The 19,909-nt window shown below is 44.4% G+C and overlaps 1 protein-coding gene across 2 annotated transcripts in view; it reads left to right on the plus strand.

Annotated features, from left to right (window-relative positions):
* Positions 1-19,909, plus strand: part of SLC22A23 (solute carrier family 22 member 23) — a 114,684-nt gene that overhangs the window by 11,480 nt on the left and 83,295 nt on the right. For both annotated transcript variants that reach the window (XM_075705873.1, XM_075705874.1), the window contains exons 2-3: positions 5,713-5,816; positions 11,594-11,748. In XM_075705873.1, the coding sequence (XP_075561988.1) occupies positions 5,713-5,816; positions 11,594-11,748 (259 nt within the window). The remainder of the gene's footprint in view (positions 1-5,712; positions 5,817-11,593; positions 11,749-19,909) is intronic.

Genomic DNA, 19,909 nt, shown 5'->3' on the forward strand with positions numbered 1-19,909 from the left:
TAAGAGGCCTTAAGCACTCAGACACTGGTCGAAGATTTTCAGCAAAAGCATCCACTTAGGATAAAGCTGAAGAAAGTTAGATGTACTCAGCTCTTGGAGGTCTAGCATCATACAGAGAGGAAGTAGATTAAAAGTCAGGTGTTGACTGTGTCAGGGGTTGAGGCATTCCAGCATAGGTGGTGTAGGCGTCTTTGAGTGGCTATTCAAAGAAAACAAAACCCAAAACCTGTCAATAGCTGGCTTCTTGTTTCTCTTGTGTTTGGTTGTTTTTTTTAATGACTCTTCTGTTTTCCAGATAAGTCCAGTTGTGTCCAATAAAAACGTAAGGAAAGATGTGGTCTGGAGATGTTTGGTTCTGAATGTTGGTGGTCAAAGAAAAAGGAAATCATTCATTTTTATACCTTCTTCTCAAGTCTTCCAGGATTATTTGTTTATTTTTTTACTCTTCTGAATGTCCCCATTTTGAAATGTGACCTTCTTGATACTTCCACCCAGCTGGGTGTACTGGTGGTCAAAAAATGCCAGGTGTTCTCAAGAACACTTTATTGACACTTAAAATACAGTTCAGGGAGTGCTTTGCCTGGCTGTGATCTCAAAGGAGAGGCATTCTTACTCTGAACCTTGAAGGTTAAATAGTTTAAATGCTCTGTTGTTGCTATGGCTGAGAGGGAGATACAGAGACACCTGCGGCAGTAAAACCACCCCAGCTTGAAGTGTTGCAGTTGGGCTGGCACATCCCTCTGGGAGACTTCTTTTGCAACCTCTTTAGGGTGGTTTAGCTGCAGTTATTTTCTATGGAGTCGAGCATCACACCATTTTCTGGAACTTGTACACTTCCTTTAATGTTAAAAATGCAGCCAGAGTATCATCTTTGGCTGGGGGTTGAGAAGGGGAGGAGAGAAGCATTGTCCTGTAGCAGCCTGGAGGGAAATTTTGGTACAGTGGTCTCCTGTGTCTGTAACTATGAGTACTGGGAAAAGGCATCAGTGGTAGGTATATTATGGTAGAAGTACTGACTTTTTTGACTTTTTTTTTTAGTGCTTGTTCTGCTGACTTGAAGCTTTTCCTCCAGGAATAAGTACCTGGAGACTGTTTTGCTTTTTGTTACATATGTTGTAAGAAAAGCATAACTTTTATTAATTTTTTTTTTTAAACAACTTTGTCATTTATATTTTTTTTGGGAAAACACTCTAAGAGAATCTGAAGCCATCATAAATTTAAACTCTCACTAGATGAGGTATTTATATAGAAGATGGATTCTAGTGCTGTGCAGGGAAAGAGGGTAGAGGGTGTGCATGTCCAGCTCCTCTCCCATGGGCTCTTTGTGCCAGGCTCCGGGCAAGCCTTGGACTAGAGCATCTCTCCTCCCATCTCTTTGCTCTTTTTAGGACAGAAAGGTCTGCCTTGCACTTTTCCATGCAATCAGGGTGAAGGTAGAAAAAAACAAATCCTTGGCAGGCATCTTATTATGACCTTTTTGCAGTGGCTATTCAGTGTGCTTAGGCGTCGCAGACAGCATTACAGCCTCTGGAGGACAAGTGCTTTCGAGGCAGGAGCCCTCAACTGAGACAGCTTGTGTTTGTAGTAAAAAACATGCAGCAGACTTTACATTTGTGACTTTTGTAACTTAACTTCAGTGCAAATACTGACTCACTGCCTGAGCGCTGTGCAGATTTTCACCCCTTGTAAAGAAGTTACAGGATGGTTACTGTTTGGGTGCCTTACCTTTTGCCAGATGTCTTCCCAATCATCTCATGTTTCAAATAGTTATCCATCTTGATGTGAAGCATAGTGACTCACAGCATGGGTTGTGACTCACTGATATCAATTAAACATTAGGATCCTGAAGGTGTGACTCCTTAAGCTTTGACAAAAAAATGCTGTCACAACATGAAAAAAACACTTGCAATATATTGCACATCTGCATAGGTGGCAAATTGTCTACATTGCTGTGCTGCTATGAAAAAAAGCTTCTGTTTTTCAAATGTTCCCTTTCCACCAGCATATTTTATATACAGTTATTTTTGTTTCAGCATAACAATACAGTCCTATTAGTTTAGCAAGTTACTTTGTTGCATCTTTTGCTTTAGGAGGGTGGATGGAGGACAGAAAGACAGACAGAACCCAGGGACACAAAGAGAAATCCCAGGGAGCACTGTAAATTTAGCAGCATCCTTCCTTCAGTCTGGGCGTTGTTAACTCCCAAGTGGGACACCAGGGGATGCAGCCAGAGCAGTTACAGGATTTAATGGTCTCCCTGCTTGTAACAGATTAATCTACCTTTTGTAAGAGGTGGTAGAGGATTACTGTCTAGTCTTCAGCCAAAACAATCTCCTAGTGCAGATTTACTTGGAGTGCCACTTGAACTGTCATCAGCGCTGCCCAGCCCAGCGTTTTGTTCTGCAGGGACATGGAAAGCTGTCACTCCTTTCTCTGTGGAGCAAATCTGAGTGTCGTGTTTGCGGGATGAAACTACTGGCACTTAGAGCAGGACCTGCCACAGCTCTGGGCACAGCTGTGCCATGTGGGCACACGTCAAATACGCTCTGCTCTGCCAAGCCCAGGCGTCTGGAAGGGGAGAGGCAGCATTGATGCTATATAATGATTCCTGCTTTAATTCTAGCTCTTCAAAGCTGAGGCTGCAGTCCTCTGCCTTTGGCTTTGCCATGGGGAAGGGAAGGGGGAGCGCAGGTCTTTGGCAAAATTCCTGTAATTTCAGCACGATGAAGCCTTGCTGGTTTGCTCTGCTGCTGTGTTAAGATGGGTGGGGACGATACGCTAGCTATTAAATATGTAATTTTGTCCTATTAATGTCATCTTTACCTGAAGCTGCTTTTGACTGCAGCATCCATTTTTCTTTTGTGCCCTCTCCTTATTCTTCTGTCTCTTTGCGAGTCAAATGCCCTGGTGGCACCCGCCACTGTCCTGCTGAATTTATTTTGGATAAATGCTCCACGGCGACCTCTCTCTGGTTTGTGACAGCTGCCACAGGAGAAACTGGGGTATGCTTGAGCTCTTAGTACTGAGCGAGTAATTTGGGGTCATGGCAGATTCTCTGGAAGTTTGTGCTAAAGCAACTGTTGAACTATTTCACCATTTCCCTGTTTACAAGTTCTGAGGGTTTTGGAGAGCCAGAGATTCGGGGAAGGTCAAGGGCTGCCTGTGTCTGTCAGCACCCATGTTAGGCTGCCCTTCGTGGGCTTGGGGGAACAGCTCTGATTTACGCTGGCTTGCAGAGCGAGTGCTTAATAGAGGGCAGGAAAGGGCCAGATGCAGGGTTTGCAAGAAAAATACGTTTTTATTTTCAGAGCAGCTGGGGAGTTGGGCAATAGTCTTAAAAGCAAACAAACAATGACTTGTGGATAAGTTATCAAAAGGAGTCGGTGCATTTTAGCCACCGCCGAAGGACATGCAGATAGTATTGACTTTTCTTCTGCTTTTAAACTCTTACTCTGTGTGCCAAAGTGGTTTGACATCTGTTGTCCTGGCCTGAAATTTCACAACAGCGCTTCATGAGATTTTGGTTCTTCCAACCAGGAACCTTTACCTACGTGTAATCTGGTACTGCACATTCTCTGCCTGAGGCTTGTGCAGGGGCTGGCTCACTTTGACTGGCAATAGTGAGCTGTGAAAACAAAAAGGCACCAGGATAGCTGTTTTTTTCTTTTTGCACTTGGATGACATCACCATTCCTCTGACAGCACTAAAATTAAAAACTAGCTTCTAGAGATTGCCTTTAAAAAAGTGTTCTTGTATAAATATGACTATTTTTAATAAACTTAATTTGTTCTCTGCAAACAAAAATGATTTCTCAGTTTTAATCAGCACATACACCTTCTGGCTTGTGAAAATAAACCCAGAGCATTTGAAAGTCTGCCTGGAGCTCAGACGTATCTCCTGAATTTTGTTTTGTCTGCGGCTTGTCTGGGCAGATACTTTTCTTTGCTAACTGGAGATTAGTTCTATAATTGCAAATATTAGGAATTGCATTTCCTCCACTTGCTAAATACTTCTAAAAAGTCAGCATCTTTGGAGAGCGATTCTCGCTGCCTTGCTGAGCTGTTTGCTGCAAATAATTTATAGCTATTTGGTGGAAAAGATACTTGCTCATACTACTTGTTTTTGGTTCCTTAGTGCCTTCAGCGTGTAGGTTGAAGGATCGGACATATATGTCCCGAATTCTACAAGTCAGCGCAGTGAGGAACTCAAAAATACATCTACCTAAAACAAAAAGCCTGAGCCTGAAAGCTGGCAGGCTTCTTTTGGCCACAAAAGTGCTATGCTTCTTGGTGAGGTGGTGTATTGCAGGGAGGACGTCTCCTGTGATGTTGAACCGGAGGGCTGAGCCAGAGCGAGCCTTATTTGTGGCAGGGCTGTGTGTCATGGAAATGCTTAAAAGCGCAGCACACCTCATTGAACTCTTTTGAGGGAAGCTTTCTTTTGAAGTTGCATCTGACTTTTAAAAATAAATTGCATACTTTTACTTTGTGTTTTTGGCCATGAAACTTCAGTTACTGGTGTCAGGAGGGCTGCTACTATTACGTTACACATGAACAGCCACTTACTCTGCAAAGTTTCAATTCTGGAGTATCGGACTCTCTGAAGTTAGCTGTACTTATTTTTCATGAAATGTGTATGGCTCCCTTTACCATCAATATTTGAATGCTTCACAAACCATGAACAAACATATCTTCCTACTTTTATTCAAGGGTATAATAGTACTATCCACACTTTACACATAAGAGAGATTAAGTTACGTGTCTGAGGGCAGTGAAGATGTTGGGCTCAAGCCAGGAATGCAGTCTGGCTCTCCTGAGGCTCAGGCTAATGCCTCAGAGGAAAATGTCTTGGAGTTTAGGGAAGCCTTACTAGAAACCTTGCTGTTCCCATCTTTCTCATGGGAGTAAGGCAGGGCCCTAATGACGGTGTGCCTGAAGCAGTCCACTTTCTCTTCCTTTGGACAGAAAGGGTAATTTCAGTATCAGGGAGAGCTTTAGTGTGGCGGTTCAGCCCCTGTCTGATCTCTGAGCTGTGAAACGTCGCTGTGGGAGCTGCTGTCCCAAGGAGCCGCGTGGCTGCGCTGGGCTCTCTGGCTGCCCTGTCTGACTCCATGCCAGGACCTGGCTTTTCAGCCCTGGCCTGACGAACCGTGCTATTAGTCAGTCTTCATCCCCTTCTACCGCCTGGGGAACCGGGATGCTTCTCTGAAAGCAAAAGTGTCTTGACACTTTGTCCGTGGGAGCCTGGAGCTAACAGCCATCAGGGGTCTGTGGCAAAGCATGTTTCCAAGCAGCCCCGAGGAGGTCAACAGGAGAAGTTGCTCTTAAATCGTCGGGCTTGCTGCCGGTGGGCTTCACGGGGCTCTGCTAGCAGCTGTCTGGGGCTGCTATGGGGAGAACCTCAGCTACGTCAGTACTGCCAATGTCAGAGATACGCCCCGTAGTCTAAACTCATGTGGCCTGGAGAGGGGGAGACTTAAGCATCGGATGTTGTCATTTTATAGCTAAGGGCCTGACAAAACTCACTGAAGTAAACAAGTCTTTAATTTGCTTCTTGAGATCTGGGTTTTGACTTAAGGGGGAAAGATTTCCTCTGCCATTTCCATGCACTCGTGCTAGGACTGAAATTTGGAAGAAGCTCTAGACCAACGTTAGTATGTTTAAACACGTCTGAGAATAACTATTTCAGTTGATCTGTCTTTTTTTCTTCCAGTGGGATCTTGTTTGTGATTCTGCCTGGAAAGTCCACATTGCAAAATTCTCCCTCCTGGTAGGATTAATCTTCGGCCACTTAATAACAGGATGTATAGCTGACTGGTAAGTGAAAAACCTTTTCATGCAATGTAACTATAAATAAAGAACAATATTAAATATTTTTTAGATTTTCTTCTACCTTAGATTCATGCAGAACCTTTGTGTAATGATTTTCTCATGTTCTGAAAGAAGCATGATGAATAAACAGTTTAAAATTGTGTGTTAATTGCTTGAACTGAGTAATTTATATCAAGGTAAATAACATGAACATAAGCTATTTGATAGCTGACTTGGTTATTTCCTGCTGACACAATTTATTACAGCTGTAAAGCTAGTACAGAATTAAGTATTTTCTAATTATATAAGTGAAGCCTTTAGTTTAGGGTTTTCTCTTTTTTTAACCAAGAGATATGGCCAAAAGAAATTGGAAGGAGCATTGATTTGACTGAATACAAGACTAGTGTAATGTCAATGTCGTGCTTACACAGTATTTTTCAGGGGGTAGAAGGCTGGTTTTTGCAAACCTTTCCATTGTTCTATTTTTAAAGTTCTCGTTGAGCAAACATTTCGATGTAGTGTTAAGGAATCGCTGACTTACGTGCTGTCAATATTGGGGTACTAAACTGAAAAGCATAGAGTGCAATTCCTTAAATTGCAGTAGTGAAAACATTATTGGATACCCCAGTTACTCTGATAGTTCAGCTTTTATTTAAAGAAGGGGTCTTCTAGTGCAAAAGAGGGGAAAAAAGAATTAAAGGCATGACTCAAGTGATTTCAATGGAAACTTGCAGCATCTGAAACAATAGCTCTGCAATGCTGTCCCAGTCACTTCAGTGGCTTCCAGCACAGTTGCTAATGTTGGTGCTTTAAATGGCCCTAGGTTAACTCTTTTGTCATTCATTAAAACAAGAAAGGAAGAAGACTTGCCTATTAGGGAAATCTTACAAAGCCTCAGCAATTCACCAGTCAGCTGGGATAGAAAAGGCCCCCTGCAGCTGTGCAGTAATTGGGCTCAAGCATTTGTAGCAAAATTGCATCTTAATTCTTGAATAGTCACTAAAAGCTTTTAGACAAGTGAGGAATGGTGGCTTTGCAGTGAAGTATGATTAAAATACCAGAGTAAAACAGGACTCTATCAACACGTAGAAAGTATAGCGGGGAAATGAATGAGTGATCTTGCTTGACTTTCCTAAAAAGGAATCGGTGTGGAGAAAGCAGACTTATTCCCAAGTTAGGAAAGTGCTGCTGTAATTGACAAATAAGTCACAAATAAGTGAACAACTTGTTGCCTAAGGGACTGGCTTTGAGAGAGAATTGCAGTAAGCAGATTTAATAGCTGTCTGCCACCAAAAGGAGCATCCCGCTCTTTGCATCCATTTCTGTCCCCAGTGTGTACTTTGTGCTGCCACGTGCGCTTGTTGGACCCCTCTGCAAGCTGCTTAACTGAGCTAATGCAGCATAAAATTACCCTGATATAAAAATGAGGTATTTTTCTCTTTTTCGGTCTAGTGAGTTTAGGAGAGCTGAAGGAGAATCTGGTTTCCAGCTGTGGTGCAAGTGAGAAAAAGGGTAACTTGGTGGCTGGAGGGAACAGTGACTCCCTTGCCCTTTCATGGGTGACCAGAAAGGACGTGGTTTGTTGCCACCAAAGCTGGTCCTCCTGCTCCTCTTCAGTCCCCATCCTTGCCATATGATGTGACTGGAGCACAGGCCTTATGAGGAGCAGCTGAGGGAACTGGGGTTGTTTAGCCTAGAGAAGAGGAGGCTGAGGGGAGACCTTATCGCTCTCTACAACTACCTGAAAGGAGGCTGTAGCGAGGTGGGTGTTGGTCTCTTCTCCCATGTAGTTAGCAATAGGACGAGAGGAAATGGGCTCAAGTTGCACCAGGGGAGGTTTAGGTTGGATATTAGGAAAAATTTCTTTACGGAAAGGGTGGTCAAGCATTGGAACAGGCTGCCCAGAGAGGTGGTGGAGTCCCCATCCCTGGAAGCGTTCAAAAAACGGGTAGATGTGGCACTTTGGGACATGGTTTAGTCTAGTCTACCCTTGATTGGTTTAGTGTGGACTTGGTAGTGTAGGTTAATGGTTGGACTGGATGATCTTAAAGGTCTTTTCCAACCTAAACGATTCTATGATTCTATTTTATTACCCAGGCGGGGTCCTATGCTGGATAGTTTTTTTGCCATCTAGCAGTAGCATTTGGGGCTGGTAAAAGAAGACCTAAATGGGATTTACTTTGCTATTTAGTCACAACTCAAGTTTCCACTGAGGCAGGGGGGGTTGTGTGGAGAGACAGATACAAAGGGGATTATACCTGTAAAAACAGAGGAAGAAAAAAGAAACTATGTCAGTCCCAAGCAAGAGCAGGGGAGATTAAGTGGAGCAATGTATAAGTGTGTTACGAACTTTCAAAATATGTTTTCATTTCACTTATATAACACTCTCCAGTTTAGATAATTAGAGGATGCTTTGGGTTTTTTGTACCGTTGGGGTTTGGGGCTTTACTTTTCCTTTTTGAAAGAAGGCTTTTAAAGCTGTATGTGGCAAAGGCGTAGAGTGTATTAAGGTAATTTGCTAAGTAAACCAAGTGGTCTACGTTCAAAATACACTAGGTGTGCATGCTTGGATAGCTGTGTGTGGAAAATCTATAGGAAGAAGGTCTGTAAACATGTTGGGCTGTGTGGAGACCGACTGTTTCCAACACCTGAATAAGTTACTTGTTCAACAGGCAGAGCGCTGCTGGTAGTTTTTGCCTGCTCTGGACAGAGGCTGTTGAGGTCTCTGTGGAAGGCTTCCTTCTGGAGCAGGTGGGCTTGGTGTTCATGTAGCATGAAGACAGAAGGTCTCTGCCTCTCATTGCCCAGTACTGCCCCTGCTTTGCACCTACTCTGGTGCTTTTTGGAGCCTTTGTGCCAGTTCAAGTCCCACAACCTGCAAAGAACAGCATGGGAAAAGCAATTCGATCGGCTGCAAGAGCAAAGCTTAGTCTTTTCAGGGTGGCAAGGTATATATGTGTAGGAGCATGGGAAGAGCAGGTCTTGTCCTCAAACCCATCACTTTCCCCGTGTGGGTGCAACTCTGACTATGTTAGGAGTATCTTTTTGATGCATCTGCGTATCACACTGTGTGGACTGCAGATTCTTCAAAAGCCTGGGGTTGCATGTATCCCTAGTTATTAACCTGTGCAGGCAGCACTTAGCATTTGATCTAGATAATAGTATGCAGTGTAGGCTGAGACTTCTGTGGCACAGAAATCTCTCTCTGGAATAGTTTGGATGACAGCAGATAGCATCCCGGGGCTGTTTTACCAGGGAGATTGTGTATGGTTTAATTTCTCACAAGCATTTCCATGTACTGTTAGTCAGATAACTCTGTCTACATATAAAAGGCTTTTTTTAATACTCTGAGACACCGTCCTGTCAAAACACTGCTGGATTACCAAATACATGGCTGATAGCTGCCCTGGAGTTTTGATTTTTGAGGAATGTACTGCATGCCTTGGTGAGGAAGGAGACTAGTTTTGTGTCTGGGAGGAGGTGCTGATGATGCCGCTTACCAGAGGGCTTATCTGGCCTCAGCTGGCTTTCACAGGCCCAGGAGGGTCTTGGATTTCCTGATTCTTCATTAGCAGCAATGATTCATTTGCATAACTCGTACAGTGTTAGAAGAAATTCCATGTCCTAATGATGGATAACCTCAAGTAAAGAGAGTGGGAGGAGGGGAAGAAGGGAACTGATGTATGCTAAGCATGAGGTCTTTTTTAATCAACGTCAGGGAATGGCAGGTCGGGCTTGTGATGAGAATTAAGTTCCTAATTCTGAGTGTTTGCATAATGCTTTACATCTACAAAATACTTCCACAAATACTAATTAGTATGAATTACAGCTTGGCAATTACAGAAACAGGGCTGCGAAAGTGCACAGATCGCTGCTAACACAAAGTTCATAGGGGTGTTTTTTCTGTATACAAGGTTTCGTATGAGGTACTTCCCCTCCCTGCCCAAGGGCTTTGTGTTCTTTAATATAAAATCTGAAGCACGCAGCAGCAGTAACTGCCCCAGTGCCCAGCATGTTCCCAGTGCATTGCCTGTCACGGAGGCAGTGATGTTGTGTTCCCACCCTTAGCTCAACAGCAGCTCATAATCTGGAGGGCTGGGTTTGTACGTTGACTAAGAGCAGTCTGCTTTGACCTTGCTGTCTTCAGTTTGCACATCAGTTCTTTCTGTTTTAAAAACAGTGAATGGTTAATGCCAACAAATTAAATCTTTGAGGTGCCCCACAGATGATGCTACAGCTGAAAAAAAAAATAAACCTGTCCTCATGCAAGGAGCCGTGACATCACCACCTTAGGTGTGACTTTGAAAACGCATGAATAGTGACACACATACTGGTGCACTCTTCTAGTTCCTAAAAACGTCAAAAATTATAACCATGTCTCCTTTTCAGCCCTTCACCCCGTATTTTATTGATCTTGTTCCATTTTAAGTAAAGCAAAATCCAAAGTTTTAATTGCAAATGCATATGCACAATATACTTTATAGCTGCTGGTAACAATCTGCTGAAATAAATGAATAGAAATGCTTCAGTATGTGGAACTGGACAAAGTTGTGAGATTTAAATGCCCTTTATTGTTCTGACATGCAACCTGATGGCTGGCTTGCAGCTGACAGACTACTTTGAATGGGTCTGTGAAAGCTGCCTACGAAAAGCAAGTTCGTATATTCTTTGTGGAAATGGCATATGGAGCTGACTAAAAGGGATCCTCAATTCCACTGGAAAACTTGTGGGAGTTGACAAGTTGAAAAATTTTGGAAATCTCCACATAAAGATCCAATTCTTGCTTAAAAATAGCCATGTACTTTGGTGCTTCATATCATTCTCCTTGCACAGGAAGGGGGTGGGGGGAAGGGGAATTATAAACACTAAGCATATGAGTAAGAGATGTAAAAATCTCATATTCCTCTGACATAAGAGCCAAACTCTGCAGCAAGTGCCCCTGCATTCAGTGGCAGCATAGCTCCTCGTCCTTGCTGGTGCTGCACTAACATGCGCAACTACAGGTTGCAGCTGCAAAGCGGGACTGCAAATCCTCATGCCTCTGTTGCCAGTCATCATTTTTGGAGCAGTTTCTTCCTCACCCTCCAGTCAGGCTGGTTTTGCAGGCCCCTGCAGCCACCGTGGGGATACAAGGTGGAGGGACTTGGAGACCACAGTTTTCCCGTGAACGTTACTGTTGGCTTTCTAAGGCTCAGTGAGGCGATGTGAGCCCTGTTTTGTGCTTGGTCTGTGTTTGTTAGGCTTGCCCTCACAACGAGGCCAAGAAAAGTAGTTTTTTGAGCCAGCTTCTCTTGCAGATGAGGCTGAAAAGCACGTCTGTTGAGGAGACCTCTGCAGTAAGTTCTGTGGCTGTAGACTATAGAGAAATAATAATATACCATGCCATATAACACATAATACCATACACTCTCCCATGCTACTACAGAAAGCTCTGAGAAGTTGCTTTTAATCTCCAAGGGACTGGTTTATGGCTTTACAGTAGTTCCTAGGTGTTTCCTTGTTCATCTTTGGTGTTTTGAAAATGATGGTTAAATCAAGCAGTAATACAATGTGCTGTCTCTGCTTAATCTGATCTGAAATGAACTTGTCAGTGGAAAGCTGGGTGAGGAATCTGGGTTTTAGTAAGCAGAAAAAAAAAAAGAGAAATAGAACAAGCATTAAAAATGGGTGTCAATATTTGGAAGGGATTGCATGAATCGTTTCCTTCTTTGGCAGCTGCAATGATCTAGCGTTATGTCCATCCTGGCTTTTAACACTGTTTCTCCATACTTCCTTATTTTTAGGGTTGGTCGACGGCCTGTACTGCTCTTCTCTGTCATATTAATTTTGATATTTGGACTGACTGTGGCACTCTCAGTGAACGTGACCATGTTCAGCACACTCAGGTTTTTTGAGGGGTTTTGCCTGGCTGGAATAGTCCTCTCCCTGTACGCACTGCGTGAGTATGCCTTCATCACCCATCCAAATGTGTCGTTATCAAGTATGTGGTTTGCTGTTCTCTGCCTTCCTGCTTTCGTCCAAATGGATCAAACCAGAATCGCACGGACCGAAAAAGCTTTAGCCTGAGTTTTAGAAAGGAGGTAGGGATTTTGCAGCTGTCTCTTTAGGTTGCTACAGAGCAGTCTGTGAAGCTGTTTGAGAGCTTGTTTTAAGAGTTATAAGGTGTTCTGGGTTTGCTGCTTGTTATTTAAACCTAGAAGTCATCAGTGTCCTAGCCATAATATGTAATGGGAGTGGATTTCACCTTGCAGTATTGAGCTCAGTAGGAGACTCCCCACTTTGGCTGTCTATAGCAGTACATATTCTGGCAGTTTTTCAGAAATTCCTCTGCTACTTGCAGCAAGAGATCCCATGTCCCTGCCTGAGGATTGTAAAGTACAGCAAAAATATGTGAGAAGAAGAGCCTGAAGTCCTTTTATCAAGATTTTTGTTGGGTTTGTTGTTTGCTTTGTTGTTGGTTTTTGTCTGTTTCATGGGGGAAAAAAACCTACTGAGAGCAACTTGAGAGAAAGCTTGTAAGAACATGTCTACATGCTCATATCTGGGGTGACTGATAAACTTGTAGCCAAAACACTGGAAAACCCCTTTCGGAGGCCTTGCCTTCAGAGAGTATGTGTGATGCCACCAGCCTAATCTGTGTCCCTTGGACATGCTCCAGAGAGCTCTGTCTGCTTCTGCTTCGTTGGCAGTTTGTAATTAACAGGTAGTACCACACTAACTGAGGAAAACACAAAATTTCCCCCTCCTTATTATGGCTCTGGAAGAGTATTATCTAACTATATCCTGGAAGTTGCTGTACAGATCTTCATAAATTTTTATTTACTTTCTATCGTAGATGGTATCTAACCCATCAAGATTTTATCCTTACTCTGCATGGAGTGTTTTGTAATATTAAGTTCCACAGGTTTTGTTTTGGTTTTGGTCTGCACCAAAGGGAAAGAAGCCTGACTAGACTATACCAGAGTTTGTTCTGTGTTGCAGTTCTTTGTTATAGCTGATGTGGTACCTAAGGTACATATTTTTTTCTTCTCTTGCCTTTGGTCATGTAACCTCTAGTGAGGATTTTTCACCAAAACCCAAAACTACCACTGAAGACATTACACTTTTGTTGGGAAGGGTTTTAACCTGGGTGGTTCCCATGGGAGGGGGCTTCAGCCATTACCAGTATGACATTCAGCTGGAAATTAGCTCATTGGGATTTTTCACAGCCCAATGCAACGTGTTAGTTTTTCTTGGTTGGTGGGTTTTTAAGAGAGTCTTTGCAACTGAAGATTTTCATGGGGAAGTGCCATCTAAGTAAAAGTTTCATTATGGACCTTTTGAGACCAGAGCAAGAGAGTGCATGTGTCACCTTAGATCAGACAACAGCTTGCCAGCCAAGGCTTTCATTCAGCAAATGGGAGATCCTGGTTAGTTCATGCTCTGCTTGATCCAGAGCAAGGATTTGAGTCTGATTTCCATCCCACACACACCCCCCCGCCTCTATAAATGAAGTGTTTGCTATAACCACTGCTGTCTGGATAGACAGTGCATGAATAGAGCTAGTAGGTGTTGAGAGAGATCTGTGTGCAATTAGGTGCAGCCTGAACATCAGGGTACTTCTATGGAAGTGAGAAAATGTGAAAGATGCAGCACCTGTACCTCTGGTAAATCTGACCTTCTGGCTGGGGAGGTGAGGGGAGTGGCTTTTTCTGTATTAAATATTTTCATTTAAACAAAAAAAAAAAAAAGTTGTCGTCTTGATGTAGAGTAGTGGGAGAGGATTAATCCCTAAAGTCTTAAGAAGTTTTTTGTTTTGTTGTTGTTGGGTTTTAGTACTCAATCTGTTAGACTTCCTCTCAATTTAGATTTACTATCTTCACCTTTCTGCTGGAGTCTGTAGCATGCCATTGCACTCCTTTGTGGAGTCATCTTCTGTTTCGTAGCCCCTATTTCCTTTCTCCTAATGGCCTTGATTTCTTCCCATGGAGGTTTGTTGCCCCTGAATTCCTAGCTGGCTGCCCTGAGCAGAACGATAGAAAGTGGAAAGTTTGATCTGCTAGACACAGTCATTAGCCAAAGTTTTCAAAGCTACTGTGCAGAAGCAAACTGTGTAGGCTTGCATAGCCTGCAAAGGCAATTAGCTTGCCACAGGGACCCTTTTACACTGTGGTGAGCTTGCTAGTTGTGCTTGGATTTACGGCCTGCCTAAGGGAAATTGTAAATAACAGGCCTGGATGCTCTGGGAGCGTGAAGAGCACTGAGGTGCAGTCTTTAAAACGCAGAGCTGCCAAGGTTGAGTTGCCCTCACCATTCAAACCACACTCTTCTTAATAGCCTAATGCTGTTTTCCTACCTGTCTGCCTTAAGGTGCAGAGTAAGCCCAGGGATGAGCCTTGCCTTCTGTGGAGGGACAGCACTGAGCCCGAGCTGCCTGTGCTCCTCTGTAGGCTTTCCTCAGTGTTGTAGTGAGCTAGCTTCTTGTGGCCTCCAAGTACAGCCTCTTGCCTGCAGCTGCTCGGGACTTGTCTAAAGAAACCGCTTTTGGATGTTGATTTGTTAAACTGAAAAGTTTTCCTGCAGCTGCTGTAGTTTTCTTGGAAAAGGTGCTTCAGGTGAAATTCTAGTGAACCTGCAGGAAGAGACAGGCTTTGTGCAGGTGATGGTGCTTGCTGTGAAGGAGGGAAGCAGAGGAAAAATGAACCAGGGGCTTTCCCCTCCTGGGTGCTGCAGGTCATTGCATCATCTAGGAAAAGGAAAGGCAGTTCATCCTTCTTCACTGAACATACACATGCAGCTTTGAAAGGCTTCGGTTTCATGCTGATGTTGAGTGGGGGGAGCTTCTACTGTCTTCCAGAAGCAGTTTCCTCCCCAGTACCAAACTTCAGTGGGTTCCTGTGCTCCTGAGCAGCTGGCACATGTCTTGTGTGGTGAGGTACCAGCAAGGTCATCAGGAAGCCCTTCCGAAGGAGGGTGAAGTGGCTTCCGATATGCCATGCTCAGCAGTCATCTGATGCACAGAGCTGGAGCTGCCTGCTGTGATATGCTGGTTAGGTCCCCTGCTATGTTTGCTGAGCAGATTTCTGCGGAAATGGGCTGCCCCTTGTTGGAGGAGGGTGCTGGGACCAAAACCGAAATCTCCTGGAGAGAGAAATGGTGGAGACGTGCTAAGGAGCACTCTAGCTGCAGTGCATGGCCTGCCCAGCAGTTCGGTGTAGGAAAGAGTGTAGATTGGGGGGCTGGAGGAGGACAGGTTGTTTAAGAGAAAGCAGGGGAAAAGTGGGGTTTTTTGGGGGTTTGGTTTTTTTTTTCCCCCTGAGGGTGCCTTTTGTTCCTGTATCTGTTGCTGCATGCATGTCCAGGGAGGAAGGACAGGCATCCTGCACCTGCTGGCTCAGCACGGTTGGATGCATGGTGCTGTAGCCTGCTGCCCAGCTGAAGAAGAGGTTTGAGTTTACCCATTGGGGTGGAAAGCCCTAAGCTGGTCCTGCGAGCAGTTTTCTTTGGGCAGGCTGAGAGGGAGGGGGAAGAGCAGGTACACGTGTACCTGAGTAATGCCTCAGCTGGTATCTGTGAACTTGTACAGCAGGCGAGGCACCCTGCTCTTCCTGGAAATAGCTCTGCTTGCTGGTTGCAGCTCATGTGGGACAAAGTACACTCGACAAATGTGGAAGTCATGGGAGAAGGCAAATCTGATTATCTCAAGGGTGGGGAGGATGTTGCTTCTGGGTCACTTTAGTCTTACTGGGGCATTGCCTTGGCCGTGACCACAGCGCAGCTTTTTCCTGTGTGCTTGTGCAGAAGGCCAGATGCTGCTGCTGACTCAGCACGGGTCCCTTCCTTAGGGTTTGCTTTCATGCGCTGATGCAAGAGCCCTCGTGGCTGAGGGCAGGAGTTCTCCTCCTCGTGTTCCCCCTCTCCTCTCACATGCTGCTGCCCAAGCCAGCATCTGCCTGAGCCCTCTGCAAGGGAAGCCATCCACCTTCCCTCTGGAGAAGACCAAGTGTGCTGTTGTCAGTGGGAAGTGCCCTCTGATCTTGCCTCCTCTTCCTTTGGGAGATCTTCTGCTGGGCATCGTGTCCCTTGTGCTGCCTGAGCCTGGGGGATAGAGTGGGAGTGTGGCCCCACACCGGGCAGGGCCAGTTAAATGAATGAAGGGAAGCAAGGGGTTCCCTTCCAGCTGATCAGTTCCTACGCCGTATCTGTCTCCTCCCCGATGTCCCTGCTTTTGTCACTTTCTGGAGTTGAAGCTAGGATGATGGTATTAATGAAACTATTTAAGGGGAAGGAGAGGAGGGGAAAAGTTGTATTTTTCTGGCAGATGCTCCTGGCAGTTTAACAAGCTTCCCGTTGAAGTGCTGTGTACCACTGCTAATGACTGTACCTGAGCTCAGGCAGCACAAGCCATGGCACGGATTTGCACACAATTGCAGGCTGTTCAGCAGTTTCATGGGTGACTGAACTACAGATTACGCTGCAAAATTAGAAAGTCTAGACTTGAATGAACCAGTAAATAGGCTCTGGAAATAGCTTCGCTGAAAAGGAGACAACACCTTCTCAGGTTGGAGTGAGGAAGCAGGGGTGCCCCTCCAATGCATAGTAGCAGGATGAGTAGGCACGTTGCTTCTCTTTCACTGTTAGGAGAAAAAAGGTAGAAACACTGTTGAAAATCATAGGTTGTGCTTCAAAAGCCTGGAGAAGCTTGGCAAAGGCTTCCAGACTGGTTAAGATATCCAGCTGTGATGTATCTTCCTCATTTATAGCTAGGTCAATCTAACCTGTTACTCCTGTAAATTACACAGGCACTGATCTGAGAGAGGCTAAATGTGTCTGCCTAAGATTTTTTTTTTTTTTTAACATGTATCCTGGAAAGCTAGAGCAGTGTGCTAGAAAGCTTGCTGCAGACTGAAGAATGAGCAAGTACGAAAATGGAGCATGGAAGCCTCCTCTGGGTGTTGGGCTGTAGTGATGTCAGATTTGTAAAATAATTTTGCTTCCATTCAGGTGTCAATATAAAGGGTGAGATTGATCTCTTCACCACCACCACCCTTCCCACCCCCTCACCCCCGAAGTGTACAGGCTCTGAGATCCTGGAACACCCCAAGTTTATAATTCCCACCTCCCTTGGAGTTTGAATGGTCCGAAAAATATAATTGCTTGATTTTATTCTCCATTTTCCTCTCCTGACTCTTCAGTAGCACGCATGGCCTTGGCTAGGCAAGGCAGGTGGAAGCACTGGAAACTGCAGGCTCTGAAGTTACTCTGTGTAATCTGAACTGGCTCAATAAATAACTCTGCAAAGCATTCCCAAATTGGAGGATGTGGGAAAACAACTGACTCCTTTCCAGTGTATTGACGTGTGCATTAGCTCTGCAGTAAGGTGGGGTTCTCTCCACTGACAGGTCTGTGATAAGATCAAGGTTGTTAAGCCACCTACCTTCTGTTTATGTAACCAGCCTTTCCTTGCTCTGAGTCGCTTGAGGCAGATCTAGTAGGAGCGATCATAGAGGGATCTACTGAATGAAAACCCTTACTGGATCACCCTAAAGTGACAATTAATTGTTAAATGATACAGAAGCGCTTTGTTGAAAGAGCAGCCACAGGCTGTTCTAACATTGAGATGGGATGTGAGTTTCTGGAAACAGCACCTCTGCATTTTTAATAGCTTTGTGCAAGAGCTGTTAAAAAAAAAAAAATAGTAGGAGCACTCCAGCTGCTCAAAAAAAGGACTGTGCATGCCTTTTATCAAATGCCTGGGGGCTCAATTTATGCAAGAGTGGAAAAGGTTATTGGAATTACAGTACTCTCCTTATAAGTATAAATCTTCTTTGCTCTACGTTACTTCATTTAGTACAATCAAATTATGACTCCTCGTATAATCTGTTGGCCTCTTTCTCCTCAGTAGTTCCTCTGAATTTCCTTCCTTTTTCTGATGCTCGGAGTGGGTATGGGCTCTTCTAGGGACACAGTGTCTGCCATTAGGGCATGGGCTGTCATCCTTATTTTAACCCCTACGAACTGTATTCTGGAGCAGACATGCCCTTGAAACATTGTTAACATGTTGTCCCGAATCATGGAAAAACTGTACTATTTGAAGCAGCCTGTTTGAAATGAATTTATACAAAATCTTAAAGTATGCCAAAGAGGAATAAAAGGAGGATCTTTCTAAAGCTCCTTGGGAGGTTAGAAGATGTTTGGTTAATGCAGAAATCGCAGCAGGATCTAATTTTAATCAGTTTTTCCATTTTAGTTGCTGAAAATCTTGTGTGTTATCAATATGACCAGAAAAGCCCAAGGAATTAATTTTATTTGAGGTACTTTTTTGTATGACTGGTCAATTGGGAATGCAATTAAGATGCCGCACTGCAGTTGTTATACTTGTGATGATGACAATCAGATGAGATTAGAGTACACTTGTAATTTCCCCGGCTCAAAACACAGCTTGCATTTACTATTTAAAGTATCTGTCTTTTTAATTGTTCCAAACCAGCTCCAGCAGTTTGGGTGCGCTCAGTATGCAAAATCGTACTTTCTGTCATGCAAATACTTGTAACCATAACTGTTCAGGATTGTAATGACACTTTTTTAGGGCTTTTATTTATTTTTTTTATCCAAGTAATGTCAAATAGGCTCATAGGTCTCTGCATCCCTGTTGCGCAGCTAAGAGCTCGCTGCCGTTGAAAGGAAATGGGGGTGGCTCCTCTCCTCCCCTTCCAAATTCTTTTGCATTGTCTCAGCTGCTCATACAGCCATGGCTTCAAACTATAAGGGGGAGTTTAAGATGGATGTATAATTAGATCCAGAAAGTTGCCTTTCACTTGCAGCTCTTTGACTCGGCTAAAGCGGTGTTAGAGCCTTACTGTAAGTGTAAATTGTAAAGTGTTTGTTTCCCCACCACCACCTTTTGTTGTTGTTGTTGTAAGGCAGCTGCTAAACAGCTTTTCCTTGCTACGTAGATCCAAGCTAGTGTTCAGTGTTGTGGAGGGCTGCTGGTAGCAAAAGCTTCGCATAACGTGCATGCATGCATCCGTGCAAGCCCTGTCCAAAGTGACTGATGCTGCCGTTGGGACGTGGGTGGTCTGTGCCTTGCAGAGTCCTTCAGCTCCTGTGCACCAGCGCAGTGCCCCTGCTAGCCTCCCTCCTGAGAGCGGGCCTTGGTCGTACTGCCAAGGAGTCCTCCTGTCCGGAGAGCGCTCCGCCACGGCTGTCGGGTCTGCTCCTTCTCCCCAGCAAATTAAAGTGCAGAGCCTCCCCGCTATGCCCTGCCCAGTGCCTGAGCTCCAGCTACTCTGCTTATTTTGGCTGGGAAACGGTTACGTACTTCGCAGTTGCAAGGGTTTAATACTGCAGCAACATTATGGTTAATCCCATACTTCCATGATCTGAGTGTTATGTTGTGGGGTTTGGGTTTTTTTTTTCCCCTCTGAGAAATGGAAGTGTTTCAGAGACAGGGATGTGAAAGCTCTTGTCAGCTGTGATTTCCACCCCCCGCCCCCCAGCAGAAAATGGAATTTATTGCAGAGAGCATCAGAGAGAAGTTGTACATATAAAACCTATTTTGCTAAGTCTGTTGCCTTACTGAGTTAGAGCTATCCTGTTCCTCGGCTGTGTCCCTACGCTTGGCAGAACTTGAAAACTGGCTGGGCTAGTGTTGGAAATGAGATGGGCACCAATGAGCTCAGGAGGTGCCCTTAAGGTAGTTAGCATATGGGGCTGGGGTTTTTCCCCCAGCTGCTTCTTCCAGTGAGGCACAGGCGTTTGCACATTTCTCTTGTGTGCATGTGTTAACTCTCTGCTGCAAAAGGAAGCATGCATAGGTTCATAAATCACCTATGAATGAATGGCACTTTACTCCCCTTTCCTGCCTGTCCTTACAGGTTAGCTCGTCAGGAAAATGCAAGCTAAATTATCGTGGCAACGGGATGTGCATAGAGGAAAAACCACGTGTATGAGGAAGGTGGATTTAGAATTTATCTATAGTGACTTGACTATTCAAGTCCAGCAACAAATGTCAGCACACAAATTCACATAAATATTTATGTGCCTTTCAAGAAGAGCTGTAATATAACAAGGCTAGCCAAATTTCCATCCCCAGTCACGCAGACATGACTCCTATTTTC

Source organism: Pelecanus crispus, chromosome 2 (assembly GCF_030463565.1).
Source record: "Pelecanus crispus isolate bPelCri1 chromosome 2, bPelCri1.pri, whole genome shotgun sequence".
Classification (NCBI taxonomy): Eukaryota; Metazoa; Chordata; class Aves; order Pelecaniformes; family Pelecanidae; genus Pelecanus; species Pelecanus crispus.